This window comes from Morus notabilis, unplaced genomic scaffold (genome assembly GCF_000414095.1).
Source record: "Morus notabilis unplaced genomic scaffold, ASM41409v2 Scaffold1108, whole genome shotgun sequence".
Lineage (NCBI taxonomy): Eukaryota > Viridiplantae > Streptophyta > Magnoliopsida > Rosales > Moraceae > Morus > Morus notabilis.
The window spans coordinates 204,559-222,140 of NW_010361440.1; the positions used below are offsets into that span (position 1 = coordinate 204,559).

General features: G+C 35.8%; 3 protein-coding genes across 3 annotated transcripts; 1 reads left to right on the plus strand and 2 right to left on the minus strand.

Moving 5' to 3' along the window:
* The first annotated feature begins 3,435 nt into the window (after positions 1-3,435).
* On the plus strand, positions 3,436-6,071 carry LOC21392491 (probable transmembrane ascorbate ferrireductase 2). The gene is made up of 4 exons (XM_010099538.2): positions 3,436-3,777; positions 4,596-4,644; positions 5,261-5,460; positions 5,577-6,071. Exons 1-4 carry the CDS (start codon positions 3,577-3,579, stop codon positions 5,880-5,882), a joined length of 756 nt encoding a protein of 251 aa, XP_010097840.1. The 5' UTR covers positions 3,436-3,576; the 3' UTR covers positions 5,883-6,071.
* A 526-nt stretch (positions 6,072-6,597) lies between these two features.
* LOC21392492 (translation initiation factor eIF-2B subunit delta) lies at positions 6,598-10,402 on the minus strand. The gene is made up of 7 exons (XM_024166536.1): positions 9,508-10,402; positions 8,974-9,108; positions 8,476-8,840; positions 7,517-8,261; positions 7,331-7,427; positions 7,140-7,194; positions 6,598-6,923 (listed from the first exon to the last, which is right to left on the minus strand). Exons 1-7 carry the CDS (start codon positions 10,052-10,054, stop codon positions 6,861-6,863), a joined length of 2,007 nt encoding a protein of 668 aa, XP_024022304.1. The 5' UTR covers positions 10,055-10,402; the 3' UTR covers positions 6,598-6,860.
* A 3,213-nt stretch (positions 10,403-13,615) lies between these two features.
* On the minus strand, positions 13,616-16,473 carry LOC112091863 (cyclin-B1-2-like). Its single transcript, XM_024166546.1, has 4 exons — positions 16,212-16,473; positions 15,766-15,866; positions 14,514-14,611; positions 13,616-13,906 (listed from the first exon to the last, which is right to left on the minus strand). The coding sequence occupies exons 1-4, from the start codon at positions 16,335-16,337 to the stop codon at positions 13,806-13,808; spliced, it is 426 nt and encodes a 141-aa protein (XP_024022314.1). The 5' UTR covers positions 16,338-16,473; the 3' UTR covers positions 13,616-13,805.
* Between the last annotated feature and the right edge of the window lie 1,109 nt (positions 16,474-17,582).

Genomic DNA, 17,582 nt, shown 5'->3' on the forward strand with positions numbered 1-17,582 from the left:
CTCGACTGGGAGAGTTTTGGGCCATTATTTTGATGATTAAAAAGACAAGGAGCTGAGTTAAAACCCTAACGTCGAGAGGAAGAAAAGGATGGCTATTCTAAACGATGACTACTCAAACGCCTCAACTTGACGTTGACCATTCATATAAGAATGATAACGGTGAGTGTTCATGGTACCCCTAGTTCCCCAGAACCCAGGAACCAGAAGTGCGTAGACAACCAAAAGACAGAAAAAGAACTATCCTATGCGGAAAAATAAAACGGAGTAAGTCTCCCTAACCTCTACATTCCACGTATTTTCATACATACATGATTCAACAAGGAAAAACCCATGAGAAACAGAGCAAGCAGAGGATGACGGGGTTTACCGGTATGAAGATTTTCGGGTAGAATCGGGGATTAAATGCGGCTTCACAAAACGCCTGGAAAAGCGAGGAGTACGAGTTAGTGTTTTGCAGAAAAAGATTCCGGCGGAGCAAGCGGCAGTTCAGTAAATGCGGGGAGTGTTTGTGTTTTTAAGAAAAAATGGTTTTTGGGTTTCAAAAAAGGTATTTAAAGAGACAGAAGTCCTCGACCCCTGACCGTTGGATGAAGTTCTTAAAATCTAACGGCAAGGGAATCCCACCCAGATCTGACGATGACAAACAAGGGCGGGAAAAGGAAGAGTCACGATCCGAAGGCTCACATTCATCCTTTCGAAATAGAGCCTCACGTCAGCACAAGAAATTGGCCGACACGACAGTTGCGTCCCTCAAGGAAATCCGAAGCATCCAGGCCATCATTGCGGACGGAGGCTCAAGACCGGTTTCCCACACCCGAAGCATGGAAGTACGACCGAACCTAAGCTCGATGCCGCCTAAAAGGAGCCCTCGACCTGGGAGGTGGCTGTTGTGTGAGAAAATGTGACAGACACGTGAAAGAACGATGATATGACACGTGGCCTTAACCACTCCCCGTAAAGTAACAACCCTCGACGTTTGGGGGCTCCCTCCCAGTCCGTTACAAAAAGCCAAGTACGAAGTCCAACCTAAGGCGTCGATTATTTCTGGCGTCGACAGGTCGTACCGTCAACCTTTAGACATAGAAATCCCTCGATCGTAGAATCAACCGCCAAGAAGGACAAGTGGGTTAAGCAACACTAGCGATGAGGGGATTGCTCTTTGGGAAAAAACTTGACATGGCAAGTTGTGTACAAAAGTGGGGGATGTCTGCAAAGCAGGCATTAATTGCGAACCCTTAAACCGCCCCACAGGGGACAGAAAAGGGTTACAGGAACGCATAGAGCCGTAATAGAAGACTAATTGGCTGAGTGAACAGTACCCTAAGTGATTAGTGGGCTACGACTGAGTCTAAAAAGGGAGAGTACTTGAGTGCTTCTACCTACGAAGGAAATCAACCCAGCGAAGGAAGCTCCCAATATAAAAAGGGCAAGACCCCATACAGGAAAGGGGTTGAAATCCAAGAGAGGAAAAAGAGTTAGAGAGAACAATTGATGTAAATTGTAATCCTCTCAAAAGAAATATACAACCACAGTGGATGTAGCTCTGATTCTATAGAGTGAACCACTATAAAATCTCTTGTCTTCTTTATTTGCATACTTCTTTGATTAACGCACAACACACCTCTCCAATAAATTCTTACACACATTCAACACCAAGACCGGTAATCCAACGAGAAACCCAGAGGTAACCCAGCCTATTTTTGTTGATGAAAAATCACCGTCAACAGTTCCCTCAATTATATTATAATAAACTCAAGTATGCAAATGGCATTCCACCTATACATTGTATGTAATAGATTTTTGTTTTTTGTTTTTTTATAAACATTGTATATAATAGATTTAGACTTTAAATGACGGTACAAGATCTGCATACTTTTTATTTTTATATGATTTTATACAAATTTAAGGGACAAAATACTTGGCATATCGATATGTTAGCGTACCGGAGAATTTTTTTTTTTTTTCTTTTTGCTTATAGAGAGGTCCCTTTTTTTAATGGACTACAAATTTATCTTCTAGTAACTATAATTAAAAATAAATGAGATTTTCTGATACACTTGGCGTACCGGTAGGTCAAGTTTTTTTAACCATTAGATTTGCCTACTTTTTGACTTTTACGTGATTTTATGCAGATCCGACGGATAAAAAACTTAACCCATTAGTATGTTGGCGTACCAGAGAAGATCCATAAAAATAATTTAAACTTTAAAATAAAAAATAATTACTATCTAATCACGTTTAGAGTAACTTAAGAGTAAATAATTATAAGATAAATACAATCTATTTAATTAAATATATAAATTATCCTTGTAGTGTGCACGTTAGGGGTGAACAAAAACCCAACAACGTGACGAACCTGATTAACCCACCAAACCCAACCAATTTTAACATGAACCCGATCAAGAATTCAACCCAACCCACCCAACACGACTATTAATTGAGTGGATTTCGGTTGGGTTTTTCTTAACTAAATTAACCCGAACTCACTCAATTTATTTATCTATATAAATAAATATTTTTCTACCTCATAATATATAGTTTTTGTCTCATATTTTATATATTATAGTTTATGTTGTATAAGTTTTTATTATTGTTTGTCTGTTAGTTTATAACTTATATATTTGAACTTATTTTGTATATATTTTATTTTTATGTTGGTTTATAATTTATATGATAATTTTGAACCTTTTTAAGGTTTATATTATGATGAACGTTAGTTTTTTTATAGTAAAATTCTATTTTGGGTTGAAAATTTGTTTTATTTATTTATGATTTTTTTACATTCAATCCGATCAACCCACCTAATCCATCTAAATTTTAATTAGGTGAGTTAATTTTAAACTTTAAATTAATTAGATGGATTAAATTTGAAATCAACTTACCTAAACTTAAGTCTCGTTTATTTCATTAATTTGAGTTTTTAATTTTAGATAATTACAGTTAAAAGTTCTTAGAATATGTCATATTTAACTTTTTCTATTACAGTTAAAAACTCTAAAAATTATAGCATATCAATTTAAATTGAAAACTCGAATCCACATAGCGAAAAAAGTCTTAGGAGACGTTTGGTTCATGAATTAAAATCATGAGATTAGAATTATTTTTAATTTACATGTATTTTTTATAAAAAAAAAATACTATAACAAACTATAAATTATGATTCAAATTATGATGTGAATTCTCTTATCAAACGTCTCCTTAATTGATTGGGTTGATAAATCTAAAAAACCACCTAACCCACGAGGCCTTTATAAAAATAACTCTTTTGAAAAGTTTTATTAGTAAAATAATTTTTTAAAAATTTTTATTTACAAAATGACCTCATTTTATAAAAAATGAGTAAATATCTTTCTTTATAAAAAATAAAAAAAGTCATTTTATTAATTTCACTCTCTTGAAAAGCCATTCTAATATATTGCCCCTCACCCACGCGATGTTCACCCTTAGTGCACGTTACAGAGAGTCAAAGAAGACCGAATTACTGTAAAAAATAGATCGTAAGGCAACAGAGTGAGCGGATCGGAAAGAGATGATTTTGACGAGAGAAAGAGCGCTTCTGCTTTTTGAATCGTAGCCATGGACGCTTTCTCTGGATCTCTTCCGAGAACCTCAAGAGCTAAAGACAAGAGAATGGCGTCTGCTCCTGTGGTTCGCTTCCCGATCATCTTCTTCGTCAGAGTTTTGGGGTTCATAGTCGCCGCTCTGGTCCTCTTCTGGACCAACCATTTTCGTGGAGGATTGGCTCTCATTTCCGACAACAAAGATCTCATCTTCAATGTATCTTCTCTCTCCTCTTCTAATCCTATGTTTTTTTATTGATTTTTTAAGTATAACGTTGGTATTCTGAATCCATTTGCTTTTATGGTTGGTGGATTTTGCTCAATTCAGCTTCTTGTTATTTCTTTGCTCTGAATTTCTTGTAAACAACCCGTTTGGTTTGTAAGGTTGAATCAAGATTTAAATTTTTGTGGGAGAAAATACTGTGGCGGAAAGGTTTCAATTGTATTTCATTATTGGTTTCATTTGTTCTTCTAATATTATGAGTACCGTCATTGCTTGAATATGAGTACTAGTTAATATTGAGGTCTGAATTATGATAACTTGGGGCTTTTATTTGTTTATCCTAAATTGTACTGTAATATACTTTCAATTCAGTTAATTTATTTCTTTTTCTCTAATTGCTAGGAGAGCTTTTTTTATTTTCGATTTTTTTTAACTGTAAAACCGTAGTGTGGTTAGTTTGCAAATTGTCAGTCCTTGTTTCTTTCTTAATTTCTTTGGTTTCTGTTGATCTTTTGGCTTTTAGCTGAGTGCCACATTGGAGGCCTTGGTGTTCTGCAGTTTGTCAAATCAAAAACCATTTGTTTCCTTAGTAGTTCGTCTCTCTTTGGCGAATTTGGAATTTTGTTTAAGTTTCTTTGGGGGTGAGAGTTTTATCAAGCTTTTGTAATATCTTTATTTATAGTATAATTTCTTCGCCGTCTCTGCCTGTGGACGTAGGCTAAAAGCCAAATCATGTAAATCGCTATGTTATTTTAGATTTCTGTTTTTCTAATTTTTCCTCGGCTTTAATGTCATTATTGTTTGTCTTGCAGGTGCATCCAGTGTTAATGGTGATTGGTCTAGTACTTTTAAATGGAGAAGGTAAATGTCTTTCCTCAATTGTTTGCGTATTCAATTGTATTTGGAATTCCTATTTGTATTTAATAAACAGAAATCTTGTTAAATATTCCGTCCAATTTGCGTAGAAAACTTTTAATGTGGTATGAAGTCTTAAAAGTTGGTTTGCCATGTATTCTTCAATCTTATGGAGTTTAATTGTCCAATCTCATGTGGGAGGTGTAGAATGTCTTGTCCTCGTTTTGTATTCTTCAATCTTATCAAAGCACACTTTTAATCAAATTGGAGTATGATTCAAGTGCTTTCCCAGTTCCAAAGTTGTAGTCTGCGGGACTGTATTGATAAACGTTTGAACTAAATTTTGGTGGATTACAAATTAGCTTACTTGCACTTTATCTGTCCTTGCTGGTAAAATTGCAAAACTGATAATCACAAGGATGTTCTGTGTCTCTGAGACCTTGCCAACCGTATTTCGAATAAAATCTTGTGATTATTTTGAAAAGCTATCGCAGAAATTATTGATAAGCTAGGCATGCCTAGTTGCCTATGAAAAATGAGTAACCGATTTGAAGCATCTCAATTGTTTCGCCATGATGGTAAGTTCAAATTTCTGACGTTGACTGACTTTGGATTGGTGCAGCCATGCTAGCATACAAGACCATATCGGGAACAAAAAGCTTTAAAAAGTTGGTTCATCTTGGCCTGCAATTCCTCGCTTTCTGCTTGAGCATTATCGGTGTATGGGCTGCTCTGAAATTCCACAATGACAAAGGAATCGACAACTTTTACAGCCTGCACTCTTGGTTGGGTCTAGCCTGCCTGTTTCTATTTGGCATCCAGGTGACTCCTTATCATTTTTCTCTAGTTTACAATTACTTCAAAGTTTTCATTGAAAAGTTAGTTTCTACATTTGCCCTTGTGGAACGTAAAACTCTTTTTCCTCTGATTTGGCACAGTGGGCTGCTGGATTTGTGACTTTTTGGAATCCAGGCGGTACAGCAAGTAACCGGGCTTCTTTGCTGCCATGGCATGTGTTCTTTGGTGTTTATATCTATGCCCTTGCCATTGCTACTGTGACCACTGGGATTCTAGAGAAAGCAACATTTCTGCAAACCAACAAAGTAATATCACGCTATTCAACAGAGGCTCTGTTGGTGAACTCTCTCGGTGTATTGGTTGTTGCACTTGGCGGATTTGTTATTCTTGCACTCGTAACTTCTACCAACGATAAAGTTGATAACGTCAGAGAAGCTACAGAATAAGCAGACACCAAAGTGTCAGTGGGGTTTTTAAATCTTATTTGCCCATTGGAGTTGTAATGTAAGCTCGTCTGAGGATGATCGCAATTTTCTATACATATTCATAGGCAAAAGAGACTAGTTCCTTTATCATTGTCTGCTATCGCTCTCGTTTTGCTTGAATTGGCTATAACTCCGTTATCGTTCATCTGCTATCTCTCTCTCTCTCTCTCTCTCTCTCTCTCTCTCTCTCTCTCTCTCTCTCTCGTTATAACATTACCTTCCATGGTTATTTTAGAACATGGGGTTAAGATTATGCACATGTGAACCACAATAATTTCACAATTTGAACAAGAAATTGAACATGTAGCTTTTATTTTAGCATCTATTTATTTATTAGTCTTACCCAAAATCATTTCCAAGCTCGTATACGTGCCTGAACTTTATAAATAAAGGAACAACTTTAAGGTTGTCGTTTAACATAGTTTTGATTCCACAATGACAAGAACTTACCAAGATTTCAATCACAAGGGTTGGTCCCGTCATTTCTAGATTTGATAGTAAAAATATCCTGTCGTATCGCTAGTTAGAATTTTAGGCAAATGAAGATGGTTTATGAGAATCTATCATGCAGTGAGATCAATTCTCATACTTAAGCAATACGGATCTCTTGGATCAAAATTTGTCGGCAAAACATATATGTCCCCAATTCAGAGAAGCAAAAGAAGGAAAAAGAAAATGGTTACAAAATTCAGGAATCCGTCACTAAATCTGCCCGGAAAGGCGAAAATATCGCTCTCTTCACTGAGTCAGGTGAAAAATCAAATTTCAGAACATCAAAAACTTGCCGAGGCAAGTAGCTCTTATTCCAAAATGGTGAAGAACTAGAGAAGAAAACAAGCAACAAAAACTTCTCTAGCTTTATTGTTCTAAGTTGCTAATACTGATTTCTCAGCATGCACACAAGTTTGGATAGGCCTCCGTGGTCCATATCCCAACTACTTATATCCACAAGTGTTCTCTTCTGTATTCACGAACAATGACGGGCACACTCGTTGGTGGCACCTGAAAGAAACAAAGGTGGAGAAATATAACCTTTGTGGATATATTATAACTTAGTTGCAAATGAGTAAAATTAAAAAAATTAAAAAAATTAAAAATTCAACATAAAAAAGGCATCATTAATAAAGATAAACAAAAGGAACGCGACCATCTCTCTCAATCATGGTGTGCTTCTCATAACAATTTAAAAGAATGAATTTGAAGTAACAAATTATTTACCATGCCATAATCCGTGATTATCATTGAAATGTAGTCCGAAGGTGTAGCATCATAGCTGCCAATAAAAAATTAACAAGGCTGCTTCATCAATAGGGTAAAACGAAAATTTATGACATACAAATTGCTAGAATCATCTTCTGTGAAAAAAAAAAAAAAAAAAAAAAAAAAATTCTAGAATTATCAACGCTTACATCAGATTCAGAAGTTGTAACTTTTCGCTACTGGCCAAGTGATCAAAACTGTTAAGATCCACTCTACCAGGAACCTTTGAGATGGCATCTGGATCACCTGCAAGAAATGGAACAGTTACCTGAGGCACCAAGCAACCAGAGAATGAAAAGACATAACATAAATCTATTACTTCCAGAAGCGCATACCAAGCTCATTAGAGCATATTGAGTCAAGCTGCACCCTTTCATGAAACTTATATGCCTCACAACACACTAAGACTGGTACACGTAACGCATGCGCAACCATAGCAACGCACGCCGTTCCAACTCTTGAATATACTGTTCCATTGCACAAAACTGATGAAGCACCCAGAAAAACTCGAGTAACTTCATGCATGATATAAGATACAGCATTTATGTGAGTGTAAGTACAATTAAGGCCCTTTCCCACCAACCTACGAAGTAAGAGTTGGCCTTCAAGTTTTGGACGAGAGTCCACTATCACAACTCGAAACTGTTTGCCAAGTTCATGAGCATGCAATAGTATCATCTCAACTGCAGAGGAGGACCCATATGTGAGAAGAACATCACCATCTCTGATTTTGGTGACAGCATGTTTAACTATCACCTTGTCCGCAAGAATGATTTTCTCACTTATGAAACGATCTATATCTGACTGGAGCAATGCTTTTGCTTCCGATTCAGATAGAGTAAGAGGAAGCTTCGCAATGCGGCTTTTGAGAAACCTAATTGCATTCCCCATGCTGATTGAAAGGGGCCTGCACTCTATAAGAAAAGATACATAACTACTTATTTTTGCAGTCAAATCTCTACAAAGGTTTTTCTTAGGTGGCGTTAAATAGTCTTTGATGGCCTCTCGAAATGCTTGAAGCATTGCAATGCAACGAGCATTGCCACCAGATACATCTCCTGACAAATACTGCAATCCAACCTGGCACCAATATGGAAGGTAAAATTACAAAAGCGTAAGAAATGCTTTAGTTTCTACACGATGGTCTCAAAGACCTACTAAGAACACAATAGTCATGAAGTTCATCTAGCTAATACTATAAACTCAAAAGAAGTTAATATGTTATTCCATATTAACCAACTTCCAACTTTCAAGCATGCATCTCAAACTACAAAGTAAAAAGTTAACGAGATACCTTGTAAACAGCAGGATGTACGTGATCTAATTGGTAAAACTTTGATTCAAGATCAGGAAGCTGAGTTCCATGTTCATATTGAGGCAAATGCCTGAACAACTCGACTCTGTTCCTCGCCTCAGTTTGGTTCACCACTGCACGTCTTTTTGCCTTGTCCACACGGCTCTTATCATCATATTGCATGCGTGGTTGAGGAACTTCTTTCTTTCTATCCTTTTCTGCCAGCCGATCACCAACCTTCTTGTCAGAAGCTGCAACTGAAACGCTGTCATTCTTTTGTGAAGCCGTCTTCGTGCCTTTAACTGGTTTTACGTTCACTGAAGTAACTGCTGACGAACCACCACCAAGTAACTTGCTTCCTTCAGCTGAGGATACAAGGCAGTTAAAAAGATACGCAAAAGTCAAAACTTAACTTCATCAGTTGTACTGAATATGATCGGCCAAGTAACCTATTTCACTCTCAGGATAGTGATAAAACAGCAGAATAGGCATGTGCACCTTTTGCAGCAGCTTTTGCAGCTCGTTGAGCCTCTTGAAGGGCTCGCCTTTCAGCTTTTGTGGTTTTCTCTTTTGCTGGCTTTAAATTTGCAGTTCTATTATTTTGCATTTCTACCGATGCTCCTCCAGCTTTTTCTACATATTTGGGCCATAAATTGATGAATTTCCAAAGTTTTTCACAATCAATAAAGAATTAAGAAGGATATCAATGGTAGCAAGCATAATTCCCATTCTCACCCCCCTAAATTTCCAATTTTTCATGGGTTTTCAAACTTTGCATGTAAGAAACAATAAAAAGATATACATTTTCTCTCCAAAATATGCCAAAGCAGAGAAAAGAGAAGATAATATTCGTCAAAGAGATAGATTTTCGTCGTTTAATTAGCAATCTCTTCTCACAAAAAGGCATGCGTAAGCCAAAACCATCAGAAAGTTTTACTAATTGTTCAAAGCAGTTAATACTTCACGCCTAAATATTCAAAGCAACCAGGAAAACGAAAAAAAAAAGAAGAGAAAAAAGAAAAGCATGCTTACCAGCAATAACAGGAGGCATATTGACAACAGACACCGTCGTCAACTCACTCGCCGGGACGCTACTAGCCTTCAGGGCCGTCAAATCAAATCCTCCGCCAGGAAACGACGACGAGGCGGACGCCCTGAACGAACCGCCCCTGACTGCTCGACCAGGCGACAGAGCTACGACATCGTCCGAGGACTCTCCGTAGCCTCCCACCGCCGTCATGCTAGCAAACGACGACGACGCCGTCGGAGACGTGGCCGGAGCGAAGAAATCCGACGGGTTGTAGCTGCTGCCGGAGGGGATGGATTCCCGCCGGAGAGGCGAAGCGGGGTGATGAACCAAGGGAATCGGGCGGCTGTCGCTCGACTGCCGCGGCGGAGGGATCATCACCGGGGAGAGCGAGTTACCGGACGGGGAGATGTCGGCCGCCGGAGGGGAAGGCGACGAGGATGTCGAAATCGGGTCGGTCTGACCCGAATTGGCCCTGTCGGGCGGGGCGAAGAAGCCTACATGGCGAACCTTGGGATCGATGACCGTGCGCGGAGTCCGGCGAGAATCCATGGCGGAGGACAAGGAAGAAATGACTGGATTTGGGAAGTTTGAGAGGACAGTGGTTAGGGTTTGGAAGGAATGAGGAGCGACATTCGAGAATCCGAAGCTCCTTGGGGGACTGATTGGTTGGCAGGAAAATATTAAAGTTGCATTTTGCGGGTTTTCTCGGAATATTTTAGTGGGTTTGGACTTGATGGCTAAAGAGAGAAATAGAGAAATTATCAAAAAAAGAAGAGAGAGAGAGAGAGAGAGAGAGTAGAGCAACTAAAAAACCAGAGAACCAACCTTAAAGAAAAGGAACAAACAGTAAGACTGCAGCTTTTTGTCTTTTTCCTTTTTTTCTTCTCCTTCCAAATTTCGATCGTTAATTTATCTCATTCTGTTTTTATTTATTTATTTTTTGAATTTCAGTGTTTAGTGAGACTAATAAATCTCAGCTATATCATAACACTCAATAGCATGCTGTCAAGAGAGGGAAACTGGAAGTGTGACCGATAATTAAGGGGGAACAAATAAGAAATTTGTTAAATGACTACCTAATAAAATGAATTTAGCAAAATCACCTTTAATTTTTACGTTAAATGATCATTTGACCGTGCAGTGTAAAAAGTGATTGTGTGGGATGGTTCTGAAGTTATTTTGCAAATTAAATTTTCAAACATTATTTTGCTAATAAAACTTCATTGTTAAGTCATTGTTATGAAGAGTATGGAAAAAAATCTAATCGTCTGCTAAGAAGAAGAAAAAACGTTTATAAGTTGATGCTTAATAGAAAAATAGATTTTTTTTTACGGTGAAGTGTGCTATTTTACTAAATTAGTGAATAACACTTATTTAGGCCTGACAATTTGTATTGCCAAATTGTGTTTATGTCGCGTCATGCTTTTCAATTAATACTATAATTCTTGACACGAATCCGGTATATTTAACAGTTACATCAGAAGGGTTGACAAGAACACAACACGGCTAATCCGTTTACTAAATGAGTTATTACCATGTCGTATTAACCTGAAATACATTACAACCCATATACTGAAATATATTTTTAAAGCTAAAAAAAAAACTTAAAAGTAATTAGAAAAACCAACAACGTAACAAAATAGTAAACTTGAAACAACAAAACGAAGTACTAAAACAATAAACAATAATCATACACAAGAAAACAAGATTAATTTTTACATATCTTTAGAAAATATGTTATAAATGGGTTCATAATGTATCATATTTATTATATGACTACCTAATAAAATGAATTTAGCAAAATCACCTTTAATTTTTACGTTAAATGGTCATTTTGCCGCGCAGTGTAAAAAGTGATTGTGTGGGATGGTTCTCAAGTTATTTTGCAAATTAAATTTTCAAACATTATTTTGCTAATAAAACTTCTTTGTTAAGTCATTTTGATGAAGAGTTTGGAAAAAAATCTAATCGTGTGCTAAGAAGAAAAAAAAAACGTTTATAAGTTGATGCTAATAGAAAAATGAATTTTTTTTTACGGTGAAGTGTGTTATTTTACTAAACTGGTGAATAACACTTGTTTAGGCCTGACAATTTGTATTGCCGAGTTGTGTTTATGTCCCGTCATGCTTTTCAATTAACATTACAATCCTTGACACGAATTTGGCATATTTAACAATTTTATCAGAAGGGTTGTAACCCGTTTACTAAACGAGTTATTACCGTGTCGTGTTAACCTGAAATACATTACACTCCATATAGTGAAATCCATATTTAAAGCTAAGAAAAAAAAAAACTTAAAAGAAATTAGAAAAACCAACAGCGTAACAAAATAGTAAACTTGAAACAACAAAACAAAGTACTAAAACAATAAACAACAATCAGGCACAAGAAAACAAGATTAATTTTTACATATCTTTAGAAAATATGTTATAAATGGGTTCATAATGTATCGTATTTGTGTCAAGTGTCAACTGAGTTATGACACGTTTAATAAATGAGTTATTGCGGGTTAATTTCGTGTTGGAGGGTTCATGTTATGTTAACCCTTTATTTAATCATGTTTGGCGGGTTCAACCCGTCTTGACGCAAACCAATTTAAGGCAAACCAAAACCCTTTAACTTCGTGTGGATTTTAAGTTGTGTTATCGTGTTATAGCTCAAATTGCCAGCCCTACAGTTGTTAAGCATGCTTCATCGATGGAAACAATTGTTTTTGACAGGTGGATTAGTTTTTGAACCATTAGATCTATGCAATTCCATATTTAAAATTTACTGTGCGTCACAATAGGGCTAGCAATTTGGGTTACGACATGAAACCCGCACGAAATTAGAGGGTTTGGGTTTTCTTTAAATAGGTCTAGGTAAAAAAAGGTTAAACCCGCCAGACACGATTAAATAAAGGGTCAAAACGACAGAATCTTCTAACACGTAATTAACCCGAAATAACCCGTTTAATAAACGTGTCATAAAGAGGTTGATACAAACACAACACATTTTTAACCCATTTAATATATGTTTTATTTAGATATGTATAAATTTTTTTTTTAAGAAAAAAAAGGGGATACATAAGGAAGGTTCTAGGATTTCCTTACATTTTTATGAAATTTCTCTTTTAGTTTACTGTTTTGCTATATTTTTGATATTTTTGATTTTTTAATATTTTTTTATCATTAAGAGTTGAATTTCAACATACATGTAGTAAACATGTTTGTAGGTTGACACGACATGCTATTAACATGTTTAATAAACAGATTGGTCGTATCGTGTTCATGTCAACCCTGTAATAAAAGAGTCGTGTTTGAGTTTTTTATTCTGACACGATTATTAAATGGGTCGTGTTCATGTCAAGAGTTACATGACATGATACGAACCCAACACGACAACACAAATTGCCACTCCTAATTATACAGAACTGCTCATAATGCAGATCTAACCTTTAAAAATTAATTTAACCATAAGAACACAGTTGCCACGAGTGAAGTATAATAACATGCTCCCCGTGAAGACAAAAAAGAAAAAGGGGTGTTAGGTTTGGAAGAAAGAAAAGATCAAGTAATGTGAGAAGATCGAAAATGATAAAGATAATTGATCATCATGGACTATAAGAAAAAGTAGAAAGAGAAGTTTTGTGCCTAATTTTTAACAGTGAAGTGGGGGTTTATGGTATCTCGAAACGTGGAATGTGGGTCTTGCTCTTTATTTATCATCCGGTAACGAAAGGAACAACAGTGGGGTTAGGAGAAGTTGTGACTTCTTTTCTGCCATTATTAACCACAGAGCCCATTGACGATGACAGGCCAATTCTTTTTTGCAATTTTGTTGGGATGTGCACGTGTTTCGTGAATTTCAATCGTTCTTGTGCCGTTTTACATGATTGTCTTTATTGACGACTCCTTTATCTTTCCTACCATAAACAGTTTGCTGCAACTACCATAGACTTTAGTGCTATGAAGTTTCAACATCAACATTTATCCCAACATATTTTCTTAATCTATAGCTACAAAAGTTTGATTTCATAATCGGACAACATAATCGTAGTTTTCCTTAACATGAACTGGTTTAACTTGACATGTTTTGGGGCTCATCACATTCACATTGGACGTATATGGGAAGAAATTAGATGGTAACAAAAGCCTGCTGTAACGAAAACAAGGTTCCATGACACACTAGTTTAATCTCCTGGAAAATACATGTCTAGATGATAGCGACATCTGAAAAGCTTAATGTGTAATTATGGATCCATGGAGAACAATCAAAAACTGATTGAATACTTTTTAATGCAATGACAAAAAGTATTGAATTAAATAAAACTTGGGCAGACTGGACCCTTTGAAATGCCAAGGCGAACTTCCATACCATGATGCATGTCCAGAGGCAGGAAGGTTTCAGAGTCACGCGGATCTGCAAAACACATCATTTAAGACATTAAGAAGATAACATAATCCAACATTTTCATTAAAGTAAAGAGTATACATGAGTGAAAAATATTTTCCAACTGCATAAGGGTGAAACTAGGGAATATTAGACGATGTAAGCTTGAAAGTGACAAGCCAATGGTTATAGTGGAAATAACTCGTTTGTTCAAACTACCTAGAGAAAGGAACAAAATGTAACTCTATCAATCTCTTAATGCCTGATTTGGCAGCTCCTAAGTGGAGGGAAATAACAGAAATCCAAACAGAAATTTTAAATCTCAGTCCATCTCGTTTGAAGTTTGAACATGGAAAAATGAAGTGAATCTAGAGCTCTATTCAATCTCACGAAGAGGTAGGGCATTTGGTCTACCCATAAACTTTAGCTACTAAGGGAATATAGTGAATGAGCAGAAAATACTAATAATAATAAAATTAAATTAAAAAAAAAAAACTTCCGGCAAATTTATGAGGAAAAAGATGTGAACAAGAGTATCTCAGTACTATAAACATTAAACTTCAGCGAAATTTTTCAAGGAAAGATCAACCTGCAAAGGAAATAACATTATGTAAGTTCAAGGACAATAGTTATTTACCATTCAGATAATCCTCAAAACCAAAGTCATCCAAGGTTCCAGTCAGCGCCTCCAGACCAAGCATTGAAGAAGAAATTGCTCCAGGAGGTCTCTGAAATCTGTAATTCATTTTGAATATATACAAAATAATCTCAAAATATGGAATGGCCTAGAACAACCAAAGCATTTGTGTCTAACAAAGCTGAGCTGGTGGCACCAGAAAACATGAGATAACCCATTATTCCTCATCTTGCAATCAAAGGAGCATATTCCCAAGAAAAGGCAATTTAAACGAGTACGCAATCAGCTATCTCAATCAGGCATAAAAACCCTAGAAGGCCAGGACCATAAAACAGGTCCTAAAATTACTTCTTAAATGCTTAAAAACCATGTCAATAGCTGGTTACTAAGAAAGAGTATTTCAAGTTGGCATTTTCAGAAGTTTCTATCTTCTAAAGAACATATCCTCTATATGAAGTGAAGCACAGTTGAGTGAGAGGTTTCCACTTACAACGCTACCAATATCCCGTAAAAGAAAGACAGCTACACACTTCCATAACAGCTATAAAAATACCATAAAAGAAACACGGCTACACACTTCCCAAAGGGCAAACCTTTTGACTTTCAATTCAGCACAATATAGTTTTTATCTGAAATCCACGATTTCCACTAATTTCTGTATTATGACTTCCAGCCAAGGCCCTAGGTACACAGATAGACACTTAGCCAAAGCAGAGCACTTGAAAGTTAACACCCCGTACGTAGTGCCAAATTCTAAATTTGTTCTCCCTAACATTAGATGTAAGAGATAAGACCGAGATTTGAGTTATCCAAATCATCCAGTTCAATCCTAAATTTTTCATTCCAGTATTTAGCTAATTGCTTCCTAAATGATAGCAAGGATATCTAATTGTTCCAGCTCCAAACTTTGAGCTAATTCCTAAATTTTTTTTGAGTTCCTCTAGTTTGCTAATTGCTTCCTGAAAGGAAAGCAGAAATCTTTCATAGGATTTATACTAGATGCCAGCACTGACTCTAGACATTATAATACCTTACACTCAGCAATACCAAGCATCAAAAGCGTACAGTCTCCTTTCGAGCAAGTCAATTGAAGGACAAACATCTACAAGGTTTCCGCATAATACGATAAAGAACTAATCATCAATAATCTCACGAATCACGATAAGGGTCTCTCAAAAAAAAAAATCTAATAATCATACAAGGTTAAGACAAACGCCTAATACTTAACCTAGGTTAAGAAAAACCAGCGTACCGTGAAAGAATTTGCCTGTCAAGGTCCATCTTCAACGGGAAAGCACTTCCATATGTGTTTCTAAGGATTTTCCTCTTCATCTCCTCCTGTGTCCTCCTCGTCTAATGCGCCGAAAGATAGTCAGAATCATAAACATTTCACAGCTCTTAAAATCAACTGAGAAAACAAAATAAACCTAAAACAAAGTGATTCTTTAAAGAAAACAATTTTCCATCGAAGAGTTCGTTTAGAGCATCAGCACAAACAGACATATCATCAAAACCATATAATCAGTTCAAAACCCCAAGAAAATTACCCTAACTGAGGCGAGACTCACATTCTCAGCTTAAACAGCGAAAGATACTAACTAAGAAACCGACTTTCCACTAGATTTTACCGCAAAATTTTCTCGGAAACCAAACAGAGCGCGAACAACATAAAAGCTAAGGTTTTGAGATAGGAATTACAGATTGGTAAGCTGATTCGAGGGGATGAGATCCAACGATGTCGCTCTTGACGCCGTTGAGGCCGAAGCGAAGCGCGTCGTTCTGAACCCCTCCGATCTCGTGCGCAATGGTCTTCGGCGCCTCCATTTTTTCCCTCTCTGCTCCTTCTTCGTCTTCGCTTCTTCCGACGGGATTCTCTCAGAAAACTTTATGAGCAAGGCAAGATCAGATGTGTGAAATCGATTGAGGTACGAATCGTAGCGTTTTGATGAACATAAATGGGTCAGAGAAAAGATTATAAAGCCGAAAGCGCATGATACGACGTCGGTTCTTTTTTTTTTTTTTTTTTTTTTTTTTTTTTTTTTTTTTTTTTTTTTTTCTCTTTCTCTTTCTTTTTTCTTTTTCCTGAATGGGCTCAGCTTGGAGGACTTAGGGAGTGGGTTATCAACCTGAATAAGCCCGGTTTAATGGGCTACGTACAAGGGTGATTTACACACGTAACAAAATTTGAATATCAAAATTTATATTTAACAAAAATTTTTTAAATATTACAAGAATAGCAAAATTTAATATCATTTTTATATCACTAAAATAATTACTATATCATTATATGGTATAAAATATGATATTATTATGATAATTACTATGTCATTTTGCTATATTTACAATATTTTGAGAATTTTGCTAAATTTCAACTCTAAGTTGTGAAATTTTGCCGTGTAATTAGTTGAAAGGGGCAAAAAAGTATTTACACAAAGCGATTAATTTTAAACTCTTTGTTGAGAATATGTTTTCAATTTAACATTATTATTAATTTATCTATTTTTGTGATTATTGAAATAATATTATTCTGGATTAACTTTTTTTTTATATGGGTGGTTATGAATTTGTATAACTGATTTTATGAGTAGTTAGTGACATTTTACTTATAATATAGGAAAAAAAAACTTAAAAATATTTTACAAGTAAAACAATTAATATCATTAAAATAATTAATACATAATATTGCTATAAAACAAGAGTATCTTTGTAATACTATTAAGTATTATGTAATTTTTGTAATTACTCAAATATTTTAAAATCATAACCATATTCAACCATCCACTCTTATAATTTTGGTATGTGCTGTAATTTTTACGAAAAAATTGCACTGCATAGCATATTTGCATGAATAGAAATTGAAATAGAGTATTTTTTAAAAAATGTCACTTTTCATACTATATAAAAAGGTAAAACTATTATAATAATTAATTTTTTCTGATGGTAAAATATTCTAAATTTTATTATATTTTAACATGACTAATAAGATTATATTATATGTCTAAGGACCGGTTTAGTTCATTGATTTAAATTTTTAATTTGAGTTGAGATATGACTTTTACGTTAGATGTG

Bases quoted from the DNA above. Each gene is read 5' to 3' on its own strand.
- LOC112091863 (XM_024166546.1), bottom strand. From the start codon at position 16,337: ATGGAGGCGCCGAAGACCATTGCGCACGAGATCGGAGGGGTTCAGAAC. The intron at 15,867-16,211 runs GTAATTCCTATC...TCGGCGCATTAG, and splicing joins TCGAATCAGCTTACCAATCT to ACGAGGAGGACACAGGAGGA. The intron at 13,907-14,513 runs GTAAATAACTAT...TGTGTTTTGCAG, and splicing joins TTTTGAGGATTATCTGAATG to ATCCGCGTGACTCTGAAACC.
- LOC21392492 (XM_024166536.1), bottom strand. From the start codon at position 10,054: ATGGATTCTCGCCGGACTCCGCGCACGGTCATCGATCCCAAGGTTCGC. The intron at 7,195-7,330 runs GTAAGCGTTGAT...TTTTATTGGCAG, and splicing joins TTACAACTTCTGAATCTGAT to CTATGATGCTACACCTTCGG. The intron at 6,924-7,139 runs GTAAATAATTTG...TGTTTCTTTCAG, and splicing joins TAATCACGGATTATGGCATG to GTGCCACCAACGAGTGTGCC.
- LOC21392491 (XM_010099538.2), top strand. From the start codon at position 3,577: ATGGACGCTTTCTCTGGATCTCTTCCGAGAACCTCAAGAGCTAAAGAC. The intron at 3,778-4,595 runs GTATCTTCTCTC...TTTGTCTTGCAG, and splicing joins ACAAAGATCTCATCTTCAAT to GTGCATCCAGTGTTAATGGT. The intron at 4,645-5,260 runs GTAAATGTCTTT...GGATTGGTGCAG, and splicing joins AGTACTTTTAAATGGAGAAG to CCATGCTAGCATACAAGACC.